This window comes from Nerophis lumbriciformis, linkage group LG25, assembly GCF_033978685.3.
Source record: "Nerophis lumbriciformis linkage group LG25, RoL_Nlum_v2.1, whole genome shotgun sequence".
NCBI lineage: Eukaryota > Metazoa > Chordata > Actinopteri > Syngnathiformes > Syngnathidae > Nerophis > Nerophis lumbriciformis.
The window spans coordinates 7,305,001-7,327,987 of record NC_084572.2 but is presented as its reverse complement, the minus strand read 5'-3'; the positions used below and the strand labels follow the sequence as shown (position 1 = coordinate 7,327,987).

The window sequence follows — 22,987 nt, the reverse complement described above, 5'->3', positions numbered from 1 at the left end:
CAAAAATCTAATTTCCCCCCAAAAATACAGGGGAACCTCAATTTTGGTTCTTGACAATGGTTCGTAAATCGAAAAGTTTGTATAGTGAACCATGTAAAAAATTAATTAATTGGTTCTAGCCTCAATAGCCCTGCTGTAGTGTGTAGCATGCTGGGAAATATCTGGGCATGTGATGGAAGAATGCACTGCACATGTGATGGAGGAATGAACAGTGCAGGGTTGAAATTCTATTGAATTTGCATTAAATCAGGTTGTTTTAGCTAGTAATCATGCTGCAAGATCTAGCATGTTGCATTCAATGTTTATTCCCATTAATTTCCCATTAATTCCCGCTAATTCCCATGGAAAGTTTCCAACTTTGAATATTCCCGGAATTTTGCAACCCTAAACAAGGCAGAGGTTTTATGTAGTATATTTAACTGTAATATTACACACAGTTTGAACACTTAATTCAATGATTATTTGTCGTACCACTAGATGGAGCCCACATACCACAGTTTGAGTGGTCTCTTTTACTCAACATATACACTATATTCCCAAAAGTATTTGGCCAACCATCCAAATGATGAGAATCAGGTGTCTCAATCACTTGGCCCGGTGTATCAAATCAAGCACTTAGGCATGGAGACTGTTTCTACAAACATTTGTGAAAGAATGGGCCCCTCTCAGTGATTTCCAGCGTTGCCACCTGTGCAACAAATCCAGTCGTGAAATTCCCTCCCTCCTAAATATTCCAAAGTCAACTTTATTATAAGAAAAGTGAAGAGTTTGGGAACAACAGCAACTCAGCCACCAAGTGGTAGGCCACGTAAACTGACAGAGAGGTCAGCATAGTGCAAAGACTTTCTGCACAGTCACTTGCTACAGAGCGCCAAACTTCATGTGACCTTCCAATTAGCCCACGTACAGTACGCAGAGAGCTTCATGGAATGGGTTTCCATGGCCGAGCAGCTGCATCTAAGCCATACATCACCAAGTCCAATCAGGGCCGGCCCGTGGCATAGGCCGTATAGGCAAATGCTAAGGGCGCCGTCCATCAGGGGGCGCCACGCCAGTGCCACAAATGTTGGAGAAAAAAAAAAAAAAAGAAAAAAAAGTTGGTACTATTATTTCTAAATACAAAAAATAATCCCACGTTAATTAAAATGCAAAGTAAAGCCTATTTATTAGAAATATTATTTGTTACAACATTACGCCCGCCCCCCCCCCCCCCCCCCCCCCCACTCCCCTCGCACGGAGCGCCCCCTCCCTTCCCGTATCATGACTCTTTTTGGACGTCACCACATCAAAAAATCAACACAAGATGTCAAAACGGCCAAAACTGTCAGGTGCCCAGGGAAGAAGAGGAGGAGAAACGAGAAAAGACAGAGGTAGCAGGTAGGTAACGTTAGCCTACATGAAATTATTTGTCTGTTACAGAATGTGATAGTAGCTGGCTTTTTAGCATTAAGCTAATGTTACATGATTCGGCAATTGCTAATCAATAAATAGCTAGTTCTGTTTTAACGTCGGGTTAATATTGTGGAGGGGGCTAAATTGTTATGGAAAATAATAATGTAACGTTAGGTAATTACAATACTCCCACCTTACATTCCTCAGGGACATTTGTATTAGATCTTTTAAGCGGGTGTTTTTTGTGTACATTGTTATTGCCTTCTGGTTAGCTAATGTTTGCCCTGCAGGTAATAGTCACTTTTCCACCCCTTTATATATTAGGTATAGTTGTAAGTAAAAAAAAAAGGTCCAAGACAAAGCTATTCAGTTTCTTGTGAGTATATACACTTCACTGCCGATGTGGGGGGGCGCCACCTAAAATCTTGCCTAGGGCGCCAGATTGGTTAGGGCCGGGCCTGAGTCCAATGCAGTGGTGTAAAGCACGTCGCCACTGGACTCTAGAGCAGTGGAGACGCCTTCTTTGGAGTGATGAATCACGCTTTTCCATCTGGCAATCTGATGGACCAGTCTGGGTTTGGAGGTTGCCAGGAGAACGCTACATTTCGGACGGCATTGTGCAGAGTGTGAAATTTGGTGGAGGAGGAATTATGATGTGGGGTTGGTTTTTCAGGAGTTGGGCTTGGCGTCTTAGTTCCAGTGAAAGGAACTTTGAATGCTTCAGGATACCAAAACATTTTGGACAGTTCCATGGGATGGCACTTCAAGTTCATATGTGAGTAAAGGCAGGTGGTCAAATACTTTTGGCAATATAGTGTACCGTATTTTCCGCACTATTAGCCGCACCTAAAAACCACAAATTTACTCAAAAGCTGACAGCGCGGCTTTTAACCCGGTGCGCTTTATATATGGATTAATATTACGATTCATTTTCATAAAGTTTCGATCTCGCAACTTCGGTAAACAGCCGCCATCTTTTTTCCCGGTAGAACAGGAAGCGCTTCTTCTTCTACGCAAGCAACCGCCAAGGTAAGCACCCGCCCCCATAGAACAGGAAGCGCTTCTTCTTCTACTGTAAGCAACCACCCGCCCGCGTAGAAGAAGAAAAAGCGCGCGGATATACCGTACGTTTCATTTCCTTTGTGTGTTTACATCTGTAAAGACCACAAAATGGCTCCTACTAAGCGACAGGTATCCGGTTCATGAAAAGACGCAATCTCTCCATCCGCACACGGATTACTATTTCACAGCAACTGATATTCCTGTGAACCGCACTGTGGATACAACGGGAGCACGTACGGTGAATATTCGCACCACAGGGAATGAGAAGTCATCCTTCACTGTGGTTCTAGCTTGCCATGCTAATGGCCAGAAACTTCCACCCATGGTGATATTCAAAAGGAAGACCTTGCCAAAAGAGACCTTTCCAGCCTTTCCAGCCGGCGTCATCATAAAAGCTAACTCGAAGGGATGGATGAAGAAAAGATGAGCGAGTGGTTAAGGTAAGTTTAAGTTTACGCGAAGAGGTCGGGTGGCTTTTTTCACGCAGCTCTGTCCATGTTGATATACGTATGTTTGTGATTGCACATTTGCGTACATTTTGGGAGTGAACAGAGTTGTTAGAACGCTGGTTTTTAATATATTATTAAAGTTTGACTGACCTATCTGACTGTTTTTTTGACATTCCTTTAGCGCAGTTAGATGCGGCTTACAACACGGGGCGGCTTATAGGTGGACAAAGTTTTGAAATATGCCGTTCATTGAAGGCGCGGCTTATAACCCAGGGCGCCTTATGGTGCGGAAAATACGGTAGCTTGCCATTACCTCGGTCTTGCTACGTAGCCCCTTGTGTACGGCGTCCAAAATGGTGTGCTGGACAACATCCCTGAAGATCTGCTCACCAGCGCCAACTTCCGCCAGCTGGCTTATTATTGCTGACAGACACAAGGTGGCGTTGTCTCCCAGGGACATGTCGCCAATCTGCAGGGATTTCAAACATGTCGCATAAGACGGAGCCTAGTGAAAGGTGTTTATGGGACGGCACCTCATAAGCGTGGAAGCAGTTGTGCACGAGTGTGCTGATGTAGTCCAGGTCCAGGGTCTTCATGTCTCGCACGTGCCTGCTGGCGTCCTGGAACGCTATCAGGCGCACGTCGAAGTAAATTTCGTCCAAGTGGCGACTGTCGAAGGCGTTGAGCTACAAAGGCGCAGTTACATACGTTAAAATGAAAGTAATAGGTCTTTTGAAGTGAAGTGTGTAATGTTACCTTGGTGGCCATGTCAGTGATGTATTTAAGTGAAGGGTCCAGGTCTGACAGAGTCTAAAAGTCAGAGGGGTTAGACTCATGCAAATATTCAACATTAACATTAGATCAGGGGTGTCCAAAGTGTGGCTTTTTTTTTTTTTAATTACATTAGAAAAAATGTAATTAAAGAGCAAAGAGGAGAAAAGTAGCAAGAATAAATTGCAATGTTGCCTATAATAACACAAAGCTGCCATGCAGGCGTTTTTTTTCGTTAAAGCCATCATTACCGGTAATTAAATCAATGTTATTATTATTGACTTATTCAAGGCTCCAAATACATCACAATAAAAATTCCACTTTGAAATATTTTTGGGGAAAATATTGCATATTTTGTGTTTGCCAAAAAACCCCATAAGAGTATAAAACAAACAAAATAACATTAAAAAAATAATACTTTTTTTAAACACTTCTAATCGATGGATAGATCTGAAGTTGAAATAGCCGTATTTTCAAGTTTTAAGCCTTGAAAATAAAAATAAAACATTTATGATTTAAAACTTATGAGTGGGGTGCTTTTGGATCACCAAGAATTTTGGTGGAACTTTTTTTTTTTTTTTTTTAAACCGTCATTGCTATAAAAATAATAATGAAATAAAATCAACAATGTTATGACTTAATGATCTATTTAAGGCTCCAATCACTTCACATCAAATATTCTACTTTGACTTTTTTGGGGTGGAAAACATTGGATTTTTTGTGTTTGCCAAAAAACCCCAAAAGGGCATAAAACAAACAAAATAACCTAAAAAATATATATATATTTTTTTAACACTTCTAATCGACGGATAGATCTGAAGTTGAAATAGAGACTTTAGCGTTGAAAATAAAAATAAAACATTTGATTTAACACTTATGAGTCGGGTGCTTTTGGATCACCAAGAATTTTGGTGGAACTTTTTTTTTTTTAAACCGTCATTGCTCAAAAAATAATAATGAACTAAAATCAATATTGTTATGACTTAATGATCTATTTAAGGCTCCAATAACTTCACATCAAATATTCTACTTTGAAATTTTTGGGGGTGGAAAATATTGGATATTTTGTGTTTGCCAAAAAAAAACAAAAGGGCATAAAACAAACAAAATAACCTAAAAAATATATATATATTTTTTTAACACTTCTAATCGACGGATAGATCTGAAGTTGAAATAGAGACTTTAGCGTTGAAAATAAAAATAAAACATTTGATTTAACACTTATGAGTGGGGTGCTTTTGGCTCACCAAGAATTTTGGTGGAACTTTTTTTTTTTTAAACCGTCATTGCTCAAAAAATAATAATGAACTAAAATCAATAATGTTATGACTTACTGATCTATTTAAGGCTCCAATAACTTCACATCAAATATTCTACTTAGAAATTTTTGGGGGTGGAAAATATTGCATATTTTGTGTTTTTGCCATACAAAAACAGGGTTTGGACAAAAAGGACATAAAACATCAAAACTATAAAATAAAATAATAAATAAATAATTTTATAGGTAGACCTGAAGTTGATCTAGGCAATTTAGGCATTGAATGAAAAAAATAGTTTTATATATAAATGTGTGTGTATACATATACATATATATATATATATATATATATACACATACATACATATGTATATATGTGTATGTATATATGTATTTATATACATACATACTTTGTTAAGGTTTAAGAAAGCCTTGAAAGGTGAAAATAATAGAAAATGATCAAATATAGTAACAATTACTTTCATCCCATTGATTTTTTTGAACGTTGATGTTCCAGGTAATCTTATTTTCAGTGAAGGTATAGGACAGGCAAATATAAGCTCAGCCTATTCCTTTTCGGTCATTCTTTTTCTTTTCTTTTTGTGTGTAAATGTGTATGATTGTTAAATATGTATAATCTGTATTGTTAAACTGATCACAGAAAATGGTTGATTATATGACCGAAATAAACTTATTTCATTTCATTTCATATATACACAATAAATACATACATAAATATATATATATATATATATATATATATATATATATATATATATATGTCTTAATAAGGTTATCCAAAAAATAGTGCTCGATACCGTAGTAGAGCGCAATATATGTATGTGTGGGAAAAAAATCACAAGACTATTTCATCTCTACAGGCCTGTTTCATGAGGGGGGGTACCCTCAATCATCAGGAGATTTTAATGGGAGCATTCGCATACCATGGTTTGTATAGGGCACAGAGTGGGTGGGTACAGGCTGGCGTAGGGGCGTGGTGATTGGCTCATGTGTTACCTAGGAGGTGTTTCCGTCTATGGCGGCATGCTGTTACAATTTCGCTGCGCTTGTTGAGGGATGACAGGTCTGGTAAATAATAAACAGTTTCTCTTTCAAGCATAGGTTGCATCTTTTATTACCACTATTGTAAGGTGTGCTGGATGCAAGAATTTGCCATGTTATTGAATATTCAACATTATTGTCTTTGAGGTCCCAAATGTGTTTGCTGAGTTCTGTGGTATTTCACAGGTTTTGGTTCCTGAAAGAAGCCTTGTGATTGTTCCATCTGGTTTTGAATTCTCCCTCGGTTAATCCTACATATGTGTCGGATGTGTTAATGTCCTTGCGTATTACCTTAGATTGGTAGACAACTGATGTTTGTAAGCACCCCCCGTTGAGAGGGCAATCAGGTTTCTTTCGGCAGTTACAACCTTTGATGGTTTTGGAGTCGCTCTGTCCGGGGGCCGACGGCTCATTTGCAATTGTTTTGTTGTGGTTTGAGATGATTTGTCGTATATTGTTCATGCAGCTGTAGCTCAATTTAATGTTGTTCTTGTTGAATACTTTTCTTAGGGTGTTGTCTTTGGGAAAGTGTTTGTCAATCAGATTGAGGAATTTGTGTCCAATGTTAGTTGAGACGTTTTTGCTGTATGGGGGGTTGTACCAGATGATGTCGTTTCGTTTTCTGTTCTTTTTTGGCTGGTTTCCTGGCGTGGGTTCATAGGTGAGGGTGAAATTGTATCCGCTTTCATCAAGGGCTTTTTGGTACGGGGGGGTTGCTTGGTCAAATTCAGCTTTGCTAGATGACAGCATCGATAGCCTTTTATTGATTCCGGAAGGTATTCTTTTCGTGGTGGTGGGTGGGTGGTTGCTGTCATGGTGCACGTATTGGAGTGTTGTGTTGGGTTTCGTGAATGGTTGGTAGCTGTTATTTCTCAGGTTGAAAGTGACGTCCAGGAAGTTGACGGTTTGCTTGTTGGCTTCAATCGTGATCCGTAGGCCGTACTCTTTGAAAATTTGGCATATGCGCTTCTTGGTATTCTCGCTGCTCCTTGGCGAGGCGCGACACACTGCCAGTCCGTCATCACGGTAAATACCAAGGTTCAGATTGAGGCTAGCGAGCTGGGAGAGGAGGAAACTCCCAACGAGTTCACACGTTTCTGCTCCGTCAAAACTTCCCATAGTGACGTCAAATGTTGCATTGTTCTTTTTTTGCCATGGTGTACTGTTGTGGATGAGAATGGAGTTTTTTGCGTGGATGATGATGTTTCTTTCGTTGCCTGTGATTGAGTCGTAGTCTGAGGCGAAGTCTAGTGCTTGAGTCAGTAGGTCTTGCGTGATGGAAGGGTAAAATTCTTCGATATCAAAGGAGATAAAGTTGTGCTGTTGTTTGTCTTTGATGTTGTTGAACCATTTGATTACTGCTGCTGTATTTCTCCATTGGTTGAGTGGTGTTTTGTCCTTGATTTTTGTGTTGACTCTGTCCAGGATTATTTTGCTGATTTTTCCTATTTCAGATTTAGTTGGGTTTATTAGTCGGCATGTTGGGTTATTTGCGAAGTTGGGTTTGTGGTCCTTCAATGTGATGAAGGCTTCCTTGTTGGCTGTGGCGTCCACCCTGTCCTCAATGTCCAGTTCAGCCGCGATCCTTTTATTTTCCAGGTGGATGTTCTGTAAGGTGTTGGGTTGCGCTTTTTTGTATGATTTGGTGATGCTTCTGTCCTTATCGCTGTCAAATCGGCTGATCCTGGCCAGATGTGTTGAATATTCAATAACATGGCAAATTCTTGCATCCAGCACACCTTACAATAGTGGTAATAAAAGATGCAACCTATGCTTGAAAGAGAAACTGTTTATTATTTACCGTCCAGACCTGTCATCCCTCAACAAGCGCAGCGAAATTGTAACAGCATGCCGCCATAGACGGAAACACCTCCTAGGTAACACATGAGCCAATCACCACGCCCCTACGCCAGCCTGTACCCACCCACTCTGTGCCCTATATAAACCATGGTATGCGAATGCTCCCATTAAAATCTCCTGATGATTGAGGGTACCCCCCCTCATGAAACAGGCCTGTAGAGATGAAAGTCTTGTGATTTTTTTTCCCACACATACATACATATATATATATATATATATATATATATATATATATATATATATATATATATATATATATATATATATATATATATATATATATATATATATATATATATATACATATACAGTATATTACTTATTTTCAACAATTTTCTGACTGGACCAAAGTCGAGAGGAGCCATAAAGGTTGAAAAAATCTCTATATTGTATTGGTTTTGAAAATGAGAAGTATGAAAATGGTTCAGTTAGGACACCCCTGCTTTAGATGGTGCAGTATCCGTGTGTGTGTGTGTACCTGGAAGACATTGGTGAGCGCCTGTCTGGGCAGCTTGTTGTGAACGACTGAGAAGAGCTTGCTGAGCTGCTGCAGGAAGGCTGAAGGCTGCACGCACTGTTGCAGCAGGTTCTGCACGGTGGCTAGGATGTCCATTTCTGTCTCCTGGAATAAACAGAGTGACGTCACTCAGAACGTGGACACAAAAAGTAGCGTATGTACAGCTGAATGCCTTACTTGAGGGACGTTGCCTTTCTGCAGGTGAGGCAGCAGGAGTCTGATGAGAGTTGAACTCTGCTCCTTATCGCTGACAAATCGGCTGATCCTGGCCAGATGTGAATTAGAAACAGAAACAATCAGACGTGCGTAGAAAAGAGGAGATGGACATGAACTCACTTGGAGAGAATGTTGAGTTCCTTGGACACCTGCGGGCGGAACTGCTTCTTCTTGAGCCGGGCAGTGTTGCAGACCATACTGCTGAGGTATTGCAGCAGGGTGGAGACGTGAGGCAGGAGCAGCCTGGAGCCCTGTGTTAATGAATCTGGAAGAGATGATGATAGTACAATAATGTATTCACTGCCACCAGGAAGCATGAAGATTGCTCTCATATTCTCTCAATCAATGATAGACAGATAGTAGGCAGTAGATCCACACTCTAATAAGACCCCGGCAAAAAGACGCCAATAATGCCTATTTTGAATACTCTAAACTAAAGATCGACCGATACTGATTATTAGTAGTCAAGGAGGCCGATAACTGATATTTATTTCAAGTAGTGTTGTCCTGATACCAATATTTTAGTACCGGTACAGAAATGTATTTCAATACTTTTCTAAATAAAGGGGACCACAAAAAATTGCATTATTGTCTTTATTGTAACAAAAAATCTTAGCTCATTTGCATATACGAATAAATACTGTCTTACAGTCGTGGTCAAAAGTTTAAATACACTTGCAAAGAACATCATGTCATGGCTGTCTTGACTTTACAATCATTTCTTATTTTTTTGTGATGTAGTGATTGGAGCACATACTTGTTGGTCACAAAAAAAATTCATGAGGTTTGCTTCTTTTATGAATTTATTATGGCTCTACTGAAAATGTGAGGGTCAAAAGTATACATACAGCAATGTTAATATTTGCTTACATGTCCCTTGGCAAGTTTCCTCCAAACATTTTGCTGGCTAGCTCCATTTTTGTTTCATCTGACCACAGAACTTTCCTCCAGAAGGTCTTATCTTTGTCCATGTGATGTCAGATGAAACAAAAATGGAGCTGTTTGGCCACAATACCCAGCAATATGTTTGGAGGAGAAAAGGTGAGGCCTTTAATCCCAGGAACACCAATCCTACCGTCAAGCATGGTGGTGGTAGTATTATGCTCTGGGCCTGTTTTGCTGCCAATGGAACTACTGCTTTAAATGGGACAATGAAAAAGGACGATTAACTCCAAATTCTTCAGGACAAGCTAAAATCATCAGCCCGGAGGTTGGGTCTTGGACGCAGTTGGACAATGACCCCAAACATACCTCAAAAGTGGTAAAGGAATGGCTAAATCAGGCTAGAATGAAGGTTTTAGAATGGCCTTCCCAAAGTCCTGACTTAAAGGTGTGGACAATGCTGAAGAAACAAGTCCATGTCAACACATTTAGCTGAACTGCAGCAATTTAGTGGTCAAGTGGTCAAGCAGAAGCTTGTGGATGGCTACCAAAAGCGCCTTATTGCAGATAAACTTGCCAAGGGACATGTAAGCAAATATTAACATTGCTGTACGTATACTTTTGACCCACACATTTTCAGTAGAGCCATAATAAATTCATAAAAGAAGCAAACTTCATGAATGTTTTTTGTGACCAACAAGTATGTGCTCCAATCACTACATCACAAAAAAATAAGAAATGATTGTAAAGTCAAGACAGCCATGACATGATGTTCTTTACAAGTGTATGTACACTTTTGACCACCACTGTGGCAGAGGGGTTAGTGCATGTGCCTCACAATACGAAGGTCCTGAGTAGTCCTGAGTTCAATCCTCGGACTCGGGATCTTTCAGTGTGGAGTTTGCATGTTCTCCCCGTGACTGCGTGGGTTCCCTCCGGGTACTCCGGCTTCCTCCCACCTCCAAAGACATGCACCTGGGGATAGGCCCCTCCCACCTCCAAAGACATGCACCTGGGGATAGGTTGATTGGCAACACTAAATGGTCCCTAGTGTGTGAATGTGAGTGTGAATGTTGTCGATCTGTGATGAGGTGGCGACTTGTCCAGGGTGTACATTAGAGATGCGCGGATAGGCAATTATTTCATCCGCAACCGCATCAGAAAGTCGTCAACCATCCGCCATCCACCCGATGTAACATTTGATCAGAACCGCACCCGCCCGCACCCGCCCGTTGTTATATATCTAATATAGACGATGCAAGGAATTAGTGAGGTTATAAAGCTTTTGCCTGTTAAAGAAAGGAGACTGATCCAATGCAGCACAGACATTCAATGCGTGCCACGCTGTCACGACTCAGACGCACACCAGTGCGCAATCATATGGGAGCCGCGCTGAGCGCACCTCCAAGCGCGTGGAGGTGCGATGTCCCTCGGCCCGACGCTCCAGCGCCATCCATTTTCAGGGCTAGTTGATTCGGCAGGTGGGTTGTTACACACTCCTTAGCGGGTTCCGACTTCCATGGCCACCGTCCTGCTGTCTATATCAACCAGGGTGAGCCCCACCCCTTTCGTGAGCGCACTGCGCGCGGAGTGACCCCTGTTACGCGCCCCCGGCAACAGGGGTGGCGGGCAGGTAAGCTGCGCGGGCGGAGCGCGCAAAGTGACCCCTGTTACGTGCCCCCGGCAACGGGGGTGGCGGGCAGGTAAGCTGCGCGGGCGGAGCGCGCGGAGCGACCCCTGTTACGAGCCCCCGGCCACGGGGGTGGCGGGCAGGTAAGCTGTTTACCTGCTGCGCGTGACGCCGGCCGCGGCGAAGGCGGACGAGGCGGGGTGTCGGTGCGGTGGGACGCGGTGGTGACCCTGGACGTGCGTCGGGCCCTTCTCGCGGATCGCCTCAGCTACGGCTCCCGGTGGGGCCCTCTCGGGGGAAGGGGCCTCGGTCTCGGACCCCGGCGAGGCGTCCCTTCTCCGCTCCTTAAAAGTGTCCATCTCTTTTTTTTTTCTTCTTCTGTTGTGGCATATGCAGCAGGTGCCTGCTCGTTTTTCGTATGTGGGTAACAACATTTAACTATGTATATATATTTCCGAATTGGTTTAACTGCCACCCGCCTGAATCTATTTAAAATCTAATTTTTTTTAATTTCAACCGCCCGACCCGACCCGCGGATAAAATCTAATTTTTTTTTATTTCAACCGCCCGATCCGCGGATAATCCGCGGACTCCGCGGTTGTGTCCGCAAACCGCACATCTCTAGTGTACATCGCTTTCCAGCCGATTGTAGCTGAGATAGTCTCCAGCACCCCCCGCAACCCCAAAAGGGACAAGCGGTAGAAAATGGATGGATGGATGTATGACTAAATACTGGTATCTTTGTTACAAAGTGCTTTTCAAACCTGCTGACTGTGGAAACGTGCGGCCCTCTTCGCTCATCTCGGTCTCCGTTTCCATGGCGACAAAGTCCTCTTTGGTCGCCAGGGACTCTGCTATGTCCATGACCACTGCGGTGGTGACCGGAGACGCGTTCCTGGCGGCGAGGATGGCGAAGACGTTTCGGAGGACATCACACTCGGGGTGGTCTGGGCGCTGTGTGGCCAGGAGGGGGAAGTACCTAAGACACGAGAGGAATGTCATTTGGCAACATTGAAAGAGCAAAATGATAAAAAAAAAAGTGACAGAAGCGGACCTGGCATGTTTGCACCACACGTGAATGAGCTTCAGCAGGGGAGTGGGCGAGTAAGTGCTCTCTGACTTGAGGCGAGTCACCTGAAATGAAACTCCTAAGTATAAGACATTCCTTTCAAATCACCATGACTGATTTGGTGTAGCACGCACTTGAGGCCAAACGACGGCCATGAAGACGCCGTCGAGCTGATCGGCGGTGAAACTCAAAGTTACAAAGTTGTCGAAAAAATCCTGGACCCTCAGGATCCCGAGACGCCTCATGTTCTTCAGAGGACCGATGCAACCGGGCTGCACCTGTGGACAGGACATTTCACAACTGGGTCAGAGAACATGCATTCCTCCTTGAAGGAGACACCACGCACCTGTTCCCTCCTCTCCAGCACGGCGGACACGGAGGCGGTCATACACAGCAGGATCTGCAGCACTTTGGGCAGGTAGATTTCCACGAGGTGGCCCAGTTTCTGGATGACTACGTCGATGATGTTCAACAGACTGTGCTGGCGGCCCAGCGGCAGCACGGCGCCTATGTCGAGCTCGGTCACCGCTTTCTCCACCGCGGCCAAACAGGAACCTGAAGGACAAACAGAAGACGGGTCAACGCGCGGTAGAGATGCGCGGATAGGCAATTATTTCATCCGCAACCGCATCAGAAAGTCGTCAACCATCCGCAATCCACCCGATCTAACATTTGATCAGAACCGCATCCGCCCGCACCCGCCCGTTGTTATATATCTAATATAGACGATGCAAGGCATTAGTGAGGTTATAAAGCTTTTGCCTGTTAAAGAAAGGAGACTGATCCAATGCAGCACAGACATTCGCGTGCCACGCTGTCACGGCCCAGACGCACACCAGTGCGCAATCATATGGGAGCCGCGCTGAGCGCACCTCCAAGCGCGTCTCGCTGCCGGCGACGGCCGGGTATATGGGCCCGACGCTCCAGCGCCATCCATTTTCAGGGCTAGTTGATTCGGCAGGTGGGTTGTTACACACTCCTTAGCGGGTTCCGACTTCCATGGCCACCGTCCTAGCTGCTGTCTATATCAACCAGGGTGAGCCCCACCCCTTTCGTGAGCGCACTGCGCGCGGAGTGACCCCTGTTACGCGCCCCCGGCAACAGGGGTGGCGGGCAGGTAAGCTGCGCGGGTGGAGCGCGCGGAGTGACCCCTGTTACGAGCCCCCGGCCACGGGGGTGGCGGGCAGGTAAGCTGCTTACCTGCTGCGCGTGACGCCGGCCGCGGCGAAGGCGGACGAGGCGGGGTGTCGGTGCGGTGGGCGCGGTGGTGACCCTAGACGTGCGTCGGGCCCTTCTCGCGGATTGCCTCAGCTACGGCTCCCGGTGGGGCCCTCTCGGGGGGAGGGGCCTCGGTCCCGGACCCCGGCGAGGCGTCCCTTCTCCGCTCCGTAAAAGTGTCCATCTCTTTTTTTTCTTTTCTTCTGTTGTGGCATATGCAGCAGGTGCCTGCTCGTTTTTCGTATGTGGGTAAAAACATTTAACTATGTATATATATTTCCGAATTGGTTTAACTGCCACCCGCCTGAATCTATTTAAAATCAAATTGTTTTTTATTTCAATCACCCGACCCGACCCGCGGATAAAATCTAATTTTTTTTAATTTCATCCGCCAGATCCGCGGATAATCCGCGGACTCCGCGGTTGTGCCCGCAAACCGCGCATCTCTAACGCGCGGTAAATTCCAAACTATATGTGTCAGAATAATTGTATGTAAGTTATCACAAAACTTTCTGTTCCCGGCAAGCAGACAAAAGCTGTCTTTGAAAACTCCACTGTGTAGGATGGGAAGCGCCATGAAGGTGTCGGTCTCTTTGGTCTATTGAAGGAAGATCTTGTCTTGACCCGAGATCTACAAAGCGGAGACCTGACGGAAGCTCCAGGCATCTTTTCTTTGAACTGTTTTATGACCAAGGACGATGGCTGTTTACGACCCCCCTTCCCTTAGAAACATCTGTTGCTATGTAATCAGGGAAAGTCCAAATAAAAGAGGAGGCGTAGAATTCTCTTGTCAGAGCGTGGGACGACACTGTACAAGGGTGCAGGTCTACGCGTTTCTCCTCATTGAGCCAAATTGAATCCTGTCTGTGTTTAATTCCTTGCTTCTTGTCTGTTTAATAGATGTCATCGGTGTTTGAAATATGCCGCTACTTTTCCTATACACTTTGAACCCTGCGGCTTACAAAACGGTGTGGCTAATTGATGGATTTTTCTTCGCTGACGGCTATAATAAAAAGTTAAAAAAACAAAACAAGGAAATAAACTGAGAATGTGTTTTATTGTTTATGGCGCCACGTTTTGGATGAGTTCTTGTCAGTACAGTCCTTTTTACCAGTAGTGCTTTCAACAGGAAGTAGAGTGGCGTTCAGTTTTCTCGCCTTCCATTACGTTTCTACTCATATGGATTCTTCCAAACAATGTTTGTAAGTTTTACAATATAACTAAGACGGTTTATACTTACTAAACCATCCCATGCGTGATGTCTGTGTAAGTGCCAACGTAATCTAATGACGCTAGCGTCGTTAGCATTAGCTAATATGCTTACACGTTTTACGAGTGTCTGTGTTAGCATTATTAACTTACAACAGCGTTCTTTTTGTATTGTTTTAGTTTTCACAAAATAGCTGATTGGAGAGCAAGCTCCCGCATGATGATGACTTCTTAAGTTAAAAGTTAAAGTACCAATGATTGTCACACTGTTTTGTTTGATCAGACGTGTTACAGACATCCTTTGGAAACAATTACGGTATATGAATAAACATTTTCAGAATATTTCTGTGTAAAAAACTAATTTCACAAGGTATATATATCTGCGGCTTATAGTCCGCAGCGGCAAATATATGGCAAAATATATTTGTTTCCTTAAATTTAGTGGGTGGGGATAATATACCGGTTCACTCTATAGTCAGGAAAATCCGGTACACAGTGTATGCCATTTCTAACTGAGGGAATACAGTTATTATTCTTATCCCATGTCAACCACTATGCGTTTTAGTCCACAAATTATTTAATTAGCTGGAATTTTGCCTCATTTAAACACAATTTATGTTACACATGGTGTTTTTTTGTCATAATAAAAGACGACACTTCTGGAAAAAACTTTTTAAAACCTCTTAAGGCCCAAGCTGTTTGTTTACATGCTTATTAGGGCCCGCATGGCCCATTGTATAAGTACTCCCAAAGGGAGTCCTTATGCAATGGGACATAAGGACCTATTGAATTTGTAAGGTTTTATTCTTTATTATTATTATTATTCTTCCGCAACTTTGCGCTGTAATTTGACCCCCTTAACATACTTCAAAACTCAAACCAAATTTTACACACACATCAGTAATATACGGCAAAACTGTTTATCAAAAAACCAAACCTCAAAACTCAAAATTGCGCTCTAGCGCCCCCTAGAAAAAAAAAAAACTAGACTGCCTGTAACTCCCACTAGGAAGGTCGGAGAGACATGAAACAAAAACCTCTATGTAGGTCTGACTTAGACCTACATTTCATAATAGTACATTCTCGGGCTAAAATCAACAGGAAGTTGGCAATTCCCCCTTCAAGACAAAAAAGTACTAAAAACAGTCACTTTTGCCTCTTTGAGCTGTAATTTGACCCCCTTAACATGCTTCAAAACTCACCAAACTGAACGCACACATCAGGACTAGCAGAAATTGCGATCTAATAAAAAAACCTAACCCCAAATCTCAAAATTGCGCTCTACTGCCATTTTTTAATAAAACGCAAAAAAAAACTGCTCCTCTGAAGAAAAAAATGACAAAACTGCCTGTAACTCCCACTGGGAAGGTCGGAGAGACATGAAACAAAAACCTCTATGTAGGTCTCACTTAGACCTACATTTCACAGATTGACAACCCCCAGGAAAAATCAACAGGAAGTTTGCTATTCCCCCTTCAAAACAATTTTTTTGTAAAAACCGGTCACCTTCCTTCAAAAACTATCTCCTCTGAGCGTGTTTGTCGGACTAAAACTGGACAAAAGTATTGGGACACTTAGGACTACAACTTGACAAAAGTATTGGGCCACTTGGGACTAAAACTTGACAAAAGTATTGGGACACTTGACTACAACTTGACATAAGTATTGGGACACTTCGGATTACCACTGGACAAAAGTATTGGGACACTTAGAAATAAAACTGGACAAAAGTATTGGGACACTTACGACGAATACTGGACAAAAGTATTGGGACACTTCGCACTAAAAGTAGACTAAAGTATTGGGACACTTGGGACTAAAACTTGACAAAAGTATTGGGACACTTAGGACTAGCACCTGCCAAATATGCGGGCCCGACCAATGCTGCTTGCAGCTTTGATTTTATTTGTCTTTGCTATTTATTTGGGCTTATTGGACTCAAATTAGAATACAAACTAAGAATCATCTTTTTCTATGATTTACTTAGTCCATAAGTACACAAACGTGTGCTTCATGTTTAGTGGCATAAATAAATGGGTTATACTTGTATGGCGCTTTTCTACCTTCAAGGTACTCAAAGCACTTTGACACTATTTCCACATTCACACACACATTCACACACTGATGGCGGGAGCTGCCATGCAAGGCCCTAACCACCACCCATCAGGAGCAAGGGTGAAGTGTCTTGCTCAAGGACACAACGGACGGGACGAGGTTGGTAGAAGGTGGGGATTGAACCAGGAACCCTCAAGTTGCTGGCACGGCCACTCTCCCAATTCTGAATTAAAACCAATCCTCGCAATGTATTATTTGGAATAATAATCCAATGAAACTTTTTCAAAACAGGTCACAGGTTAGAGAAGCTAATTGTGGTTGCATGGACATTGCCTAAAAATGTCTTTAAAAATTGATAATAATAAATATAATAATAAAATAATAATAAAAAAAAAAATTAATAGATTTTTGAAAATTATCAATTGATTAAGAATCGGGATGAATAACAATCACGATTTGGATGTGATTACATTTTTTTGTGCCCCCTTACAAATGACCCAACCATTGAGAGCATTTTGCGCATTGATTTGCATGTCAAAAATGTGAACATAACACATCAGGTGTTATGAATAATATGCTGTTAGAGAGACAAGATTTCAAGTTTGGTCACCCTGGCTATGATGGCGGACGGGCTCCAGCAGCAGGTCGATAAACATTCCCAGCTCCTCCGTCTGGCAACTGGCCAGGAAGCGCAGGATGATGGAGGAGCGGGATGCGGCGCTGGACTTCCCCTGGAAACGACTGCCGCCTTTGCTGCGCAGACGACCAAACAGGATTCTGGGGTGGGGGGAAATAAAAGAAAATTGGTGATGAAAAGGTGGGATAACACTAACACTAACACACACACACACACACACACACACACACACACACACACACACACACACACACATTCTTGTACTTGTTACCTTCTTGAGACCTACGAAAAATGCCTACCTCTTTAGGACCCCCCTTTCTAGTTATATAAAGAAGTGTATTTACAACATTAATAATATATGCAAATATAAAAAAGTTTGTTGTGAAAAATGAGTTGGAATCTCACAAGAAAAAGATCACAATTTCACAAGAAAAACTCAGCAGTATTATAATAAAAGTTGAAATTTTACTCAACGCAAGTCAAAATTTTACAAGAAAAACTGAACATTTGTCCAACATTATGATAATAGCTGGAATTTTACTCGATAACAGTCGCAATTTTACAAGAAAAGCTTAAAATTTTGGCAATTTTATGAAAAGAGTCGTAATTTTACTCGACAAAAGTCATAAGAAAACTTTTAAAATGTTGGTGACATAATAATAATAACCGGAATTTTACTTGGCAAAATGATGACAAAAGTCATCATTTAACTCAAAAAATTTCTCAATTTTACAGGAACAACAAAAAAATTGGCAACATTGTAATAAAAGTCAGAATTGTATATGACAAATGTCACAATTTTGCATTAGAAAGTAATAATTTTACATAAAAAAAGTTATAAATTTCCGAGAAAAGATTGCAATATTACAGAAACAGAAAGAATATGAGACTTTTTTCCCACTTTTATAAGAAAAAAGTCGACACATTGTGAGAAAAAGACTGCTCTTAATCTTAATCTTTATACATATATTTTTTTTAATTAATTTTGGCCAAAGGGGGCGAATTTCAATTTCTTCCACACAGTTGTTATTACCTATGTTGGCAAGAAGGGGGAGCACTTCAAATTTCTTACACACACTTGTTATTTCATATGTTGACCAGAGGGGGAGCACTTTTAAAAGAGACACTCAGTCAATGTGGAAAATCCCCCCTTTTTGGGACCACCCTCATGTTGATGGACGTCACCAGCAAATGGGACATTGTCTATTAGATGCAATGTTATTGATTTATGTCATCACTTGTTCACACCTCCTCATATGGAAGATACTTTTCCTTGTTGATGTCCCAAGAAGGGTAGAAATACAAGAACACACACACACACACACACACACACACACACACACACACATTCTTGTATTTGTTACCTTCTTGAGAACTGAGAAAAATGCCTACCTCTTTAGGACCACCCTTTCTAGATATATAAAGATTTGTATTTACAACATTAATAATATATACATACTTTGCAAATATAAAACAGTTTGTTGTGAAAAATGAGTTGGAATTTTACAAGAAAAAGGTCACAATTTCACAAGAAAACGTATAATTTTGGCAGTATTATAATAAAAGTCGTCGTTTTACTAAGAAAAACAGAACATTTGTGCAATATTATTATAAAAGGTGGTTTTTACTCAATAACAGTCGCAATTTTAGAAGAAAAGCTTAATATTTTGACAATTTTATGAAAAGACTCGTAATTTTACTCGACAAGTCACAATTTTATAAGAAAACTTAAAAATGTTTGGCAATTTTTTAATAATAATCTGAAATGTCACCATTTTGCATTAAAAGTAATGATTTAACATAAACAAAATTACATTTTTACGAGAATATATTGTACTATTACAGAAACAGAAAAATATTACACATTTTATAAGAAAAAAGTCGACACATTGTGAGAAAAAGCCTGCATTTAGTTCATATTTTTTTGTGAATATTTTGTTTGTAATTTGCTTTTAATTTACTTCAAGTTAATACAATATATCTCGATATACATATTATTATTTATTTAAAAACATTAAAAAAAATGGCCAAAGGGGGCGCATTTCAATTTCTTACACACACTTGTTATTCCATCTGCTGGCCACAGGGGGAGCACTTAAAATCGGCACACACACTTGTTATTTCATATGTTGACCAGAGGGGGAGCACTTTTAAAACCGACACACAGTCCATTTGAAAAATCCCTCCTTTTTGGTACCACTCTAATTTTGATAAATTTCACCACAACCGCAAATGAGACATTCTCTATTAGATGCAATGGTTTTCCGTATTGGGACCATGATTTATGTCCTAACTTGTTCACCGGTCCTCATATGGCAGCTACTTTTCCTTGTTGATGTCTCAAGAAGGGCATAAATACAACACACACACACACACACACACACACACACACACACACACACACACACACACACACACACACACACACACACACACACACACACACACACACACACACACACACACACACACACACACACACACACACACACACACACACACACACACACACACACACCTCATGAGTAATGGAATGAGTGCAGCTCTGTGGGAAGCCTCAACAACTCCCGATTCCTCGGAGATGTTAAAATGGACAATTTCTTCTTTGAAGTGCTTGTCGTCCAGCAGCCTCTGCAGATTCTCCCTACAAACACACAGTTACAGTATCAAACATTTTAGTAATAAAGTCAGAAAGGCGTCAGAATACAATTATTGTATTAAAGACGTTGACATTGAGGCTAGAAACAAGAAAAAGGTATCCAGAATCATGTGGGCAGTCAACTTGCAATACAAACCTCCTGGGACTCTAACAGGATTGGTAAAGTGATAGCTCAATAATCCCAACTCAACATTCCTGGAGCTTCCCATCTAAGATGCTCACAAAAGGCCCATTGAGGAGAGAAAAGGAGACCAGTAACTTACTTGTACGGGATGACATTGGGGTCCTTGTACGTGAGAACACATTCAAGGGCCACTCGCTGAATTTGCTGGTCCTGATGGCAGAGGAACTGGAGAGGACAGGACAATTATTTCAAACCATCCCAAGCCGTCATGGGTGACTTCTGGACGTTACCTGGTTGTAGACTTCTCTCAGGCTGCTCTCCAGGTAGAGCGAGCGAGGGGTGGCGAACTTGGCAAAAACATTGAGGTGGGCGATCAGCTGTCTGAAAGTAGAAGAGTAACAGTCAAACTGGAAGTATTATTTCCATGTCTGATATAGTAGCAACCAAAATGTCACCAAGCATCAGAGTTTTTTCTCTCAAGTTGACTGGAACGATTATAGCTAAAAACTGAAACAGGTTACATTTCTGTCATCACAAATTGGATCTGATTACGAATCTTTGGGTAACGATTGGACTAAGAATCAATTCAACACAATTCTCACAATGTATTATTTGCTATAGTAATTGTGATAAAACCAGGTTACAAAACCTCTGCAGCATCGCGTGGACATCGGGGGCGGTACCTCTGGATTGGCAGACCGGGGTGGTGGTTCCTCTCTTTAAGAAGGGGAACCGGAGGGTGTGTTCTAACTATCGTGGGATCACACTCCTCAGCCTTCCCGGTAATGTCTATTCAGGTGTACTGGAGAGGAGGCTACGCCGGATAGTCGAACCTCGGATTCAGGAGGAACAGTGTGGTTTTCGTCCTGGTCGTGGAACTGTGGACCAGCTCTATACTCACGGCAGGGTCCTTGAGGGTGCATGAGAGTTTGCCCAACCAGTCTACATGTGTTTTGTGGACTTGGAGAAGGCATTCGACCGTGTCCCTCTGGAAGTCCTGTGGGGAGTGCTCAGAGAGTATGGGGTATCGGACTGTCTGATTGTGGCAGTCCGCTCCCTGTATGATCAGTGTCAGAGCTTGGTCCGCATTGCCGGCAGTAAGTCGGACACGTTTCCAGAGAGGGTTGGACTCCGCCAAGGCTGCCCTTTGTCACCGATTCTGTTCATAACTTTTATGGACAGAATTTCTAGGCGCAGTCAAGGCGTTGAGGGGATCTGGTTTGGTGGCTGCAGGATTAGGTCTCTGCTTTTTGCAGATGATGTGGTCCTGATGGCTTCATCTGGCCAAGATCTTCAGCTCTCGCTGGATCGGTTCGCAACCGAGTATGAAGCGACTGGGATGAGAATCAGCACCTCCAAGTCCGAGTCCATGGTTCTCGCCCGGAAAAGGGTGGAGTGCCATCTCCGGGTTGGGGAGGAGATCTTGCCCCAAGTGGAGGAGTTCAAGTACCTCGGAGTCTTGTTCACGAGTGAGGGAAGAGTGGATCGAGAGATCGACAGGCGGATCGGTGCGCCGTCTTCAGTAATGCGGACGCTGTATCGATCCGTTGTGGTGAAGAAGGAGCTGAGCCGGAAGGCAAAGCTCTCGATTTACCGGTCGATCTACGTTCCCATCCTCACCTATGGTCATGAGCTTTGGGTCATGACCGAAAGGACAAGATCACGGGTACAAGCGGCCGAAATGAGTTTCCTCCGCCGGGTGGCGGGTCTCTCCCTTAGAGATAGGGTGAGAAGCTCTGTCATCCGGGGGGAGCTCAAAGTAAAGCCGCTGCTCCTCCACATCGAGAGGAGCCAGATGAGGTGGTTCGGGCATCTGGTCAGGATGCCACCCGAACGCCTCCCTAGGGAGGTGTTTCGGGCACGTCCGACCGGTAGGAGGCCACGGGGAAGACCCAGGACACGTTGGGAAGACTATGTCTCCCGGCTGGCCTGGGAACGCCTCGGGATCCCCCGGGAGGAGCTGGACGAAGAGGCTGGGGAGAGGGAAGTCTGGGCTTCCCTGCTTAGGCTGCTGCCCCCGCGACCCGACCTCGGATAAGCGGAAGAAGATGGATGGATGGATGGATGATTGATTGATTGAGAATCGGAATAAAAAATAATACATTTTTTATAAGCATCGCTATTATTTACTGATATTTCTTTGTTCCAGAACACTATTTGGGTTTATTTATACCATAAAAGTATATCTTCTAAAGATTCCCACCTCTAGTAAATGTGAAGTGAAGTATATTTATATAGCGCTTTACTCTAGTGACTCAAAGCGCTTTACATAGTGAAAGCCAATATCTAAGTTACAGTTAAAGCAGTGTGGGTGGCACTGGGAGCAGGTGGGTAAAGTGTCTTGCCCAAGGACACAACGGCAGTGACTAGGATGGCGGAAGCGGGGATCGAACCTGGAACCCTCAAGTTGCTGGCACAGCCGCTCTACCAACCGAGCAACCCCAAATGTGTATTAAATACACATAAAAAAGGCTTTAAAAATATTAAATTTAGAAAATATATAAAATCACTAATAAAATAAATATATTGGATAGAGAATTATTAATTTAGTGAATATAATAATTTATACTATATTTATGAATTGAATATATATATTAGTGGACATTTACATTTTAATAACTTAGGGTTTATTTAATTTGGGCCGAAAAGTCCAACTTATTGGACTTGTTTTCAAAATGTTGCAAGAATTGTTATCTTTAGCACGGTGGAACAGGGGTTAGTGCATGTGCCTCAAAATACGAAGGTCCTGAGTAGTCCTGAGTTCAATCCCGGGCTCCGGATCTTTCTGTGTGGAGTTTGCATGTTCTCCCTGTGACTACGTGGGTTCCCTCCGGGGACTCAGGCTTCCTCCCACCTCCAAAGACATGCACCTGGGGATAGGCCCCTCCCACCTCCAAACACATGGACCTGGGGATAG

At 42.7% G+C, this 22,987-nt stretch overlaps 1 protein-coding gene across 2 annotated transcripts in view; it reads right to left on the bottom strand.

Moving 5' to 3' along the window:
• utp20 (UTP20 small subunit processome component) overlaps nucleotides 1-22,987 on the bottom strand; it is a 138,769-nt gene that overhangs the window by 48,829 nt on the left and 66,953 nt on the right. For both annotated transcript variants that reach the window (XM_072916052.1, XM_061983527.2), the window contains 14 exons: nucleotides 20,361-20,451; nucleotides 20,210-20,295; nucleotides 19,806-19,931; nucleotides 17,261-17,427; nucleotides 12,515-12,723; nucleotides 12,303-12,446; nucleotides 12,154-12,233; nucleotides 11,864-12,078; nucleotides 8,708-8,852; nucleotides 8,549-8,636; nucleotides 8,333-8,476; nucleotides 3,660-3,713; nucleotides 3,437-3,589; nucleotides 3,217-3,372 (listed from right to left, as the gene is read on the bottom strand). In XM_072916052.1, coding sequence (XP_072772153.1) covers nucleotides 3,217-3,372; nucleotides 3,437-3,589; nucleotides 3,660-3,713; nucleotides 8,333-8,476; nucleotides 8,549-8,636; nucleotides 8,708-8,852; nucleotides 11,864-12,078; nucleotides 12,154-12,233; nucleotides 12,303-12,446; nucleotides 12,515-12,723; nucleotides 17,261-17,427; nucleotides 19,806-19,931; nucleotides 20,210-20,295; nucleotides 20,361-20,451 — 1,858 coding nt within the window. The remainder of the gene's footprint in view (nucleotides 1-3,216; nucleotides 3,373-3,436; nucleotides 3,590-3,659; nucleotides 3,714-8,332; nucleotides 8,477-8,548; nucleotides 8,637-8,707; nucleotides 8,853-11,863; nucleotides 12,079-12,153; nucleotides 12,234-12,302; nucleotides 12,447-12,514; nucleotides 12,724-17,260; nucleotides 17,428-19,805; nucleotides 19,932-20,209; nucleotides 20,296-20,360; nucleotides 20,452-22,987) is intronic.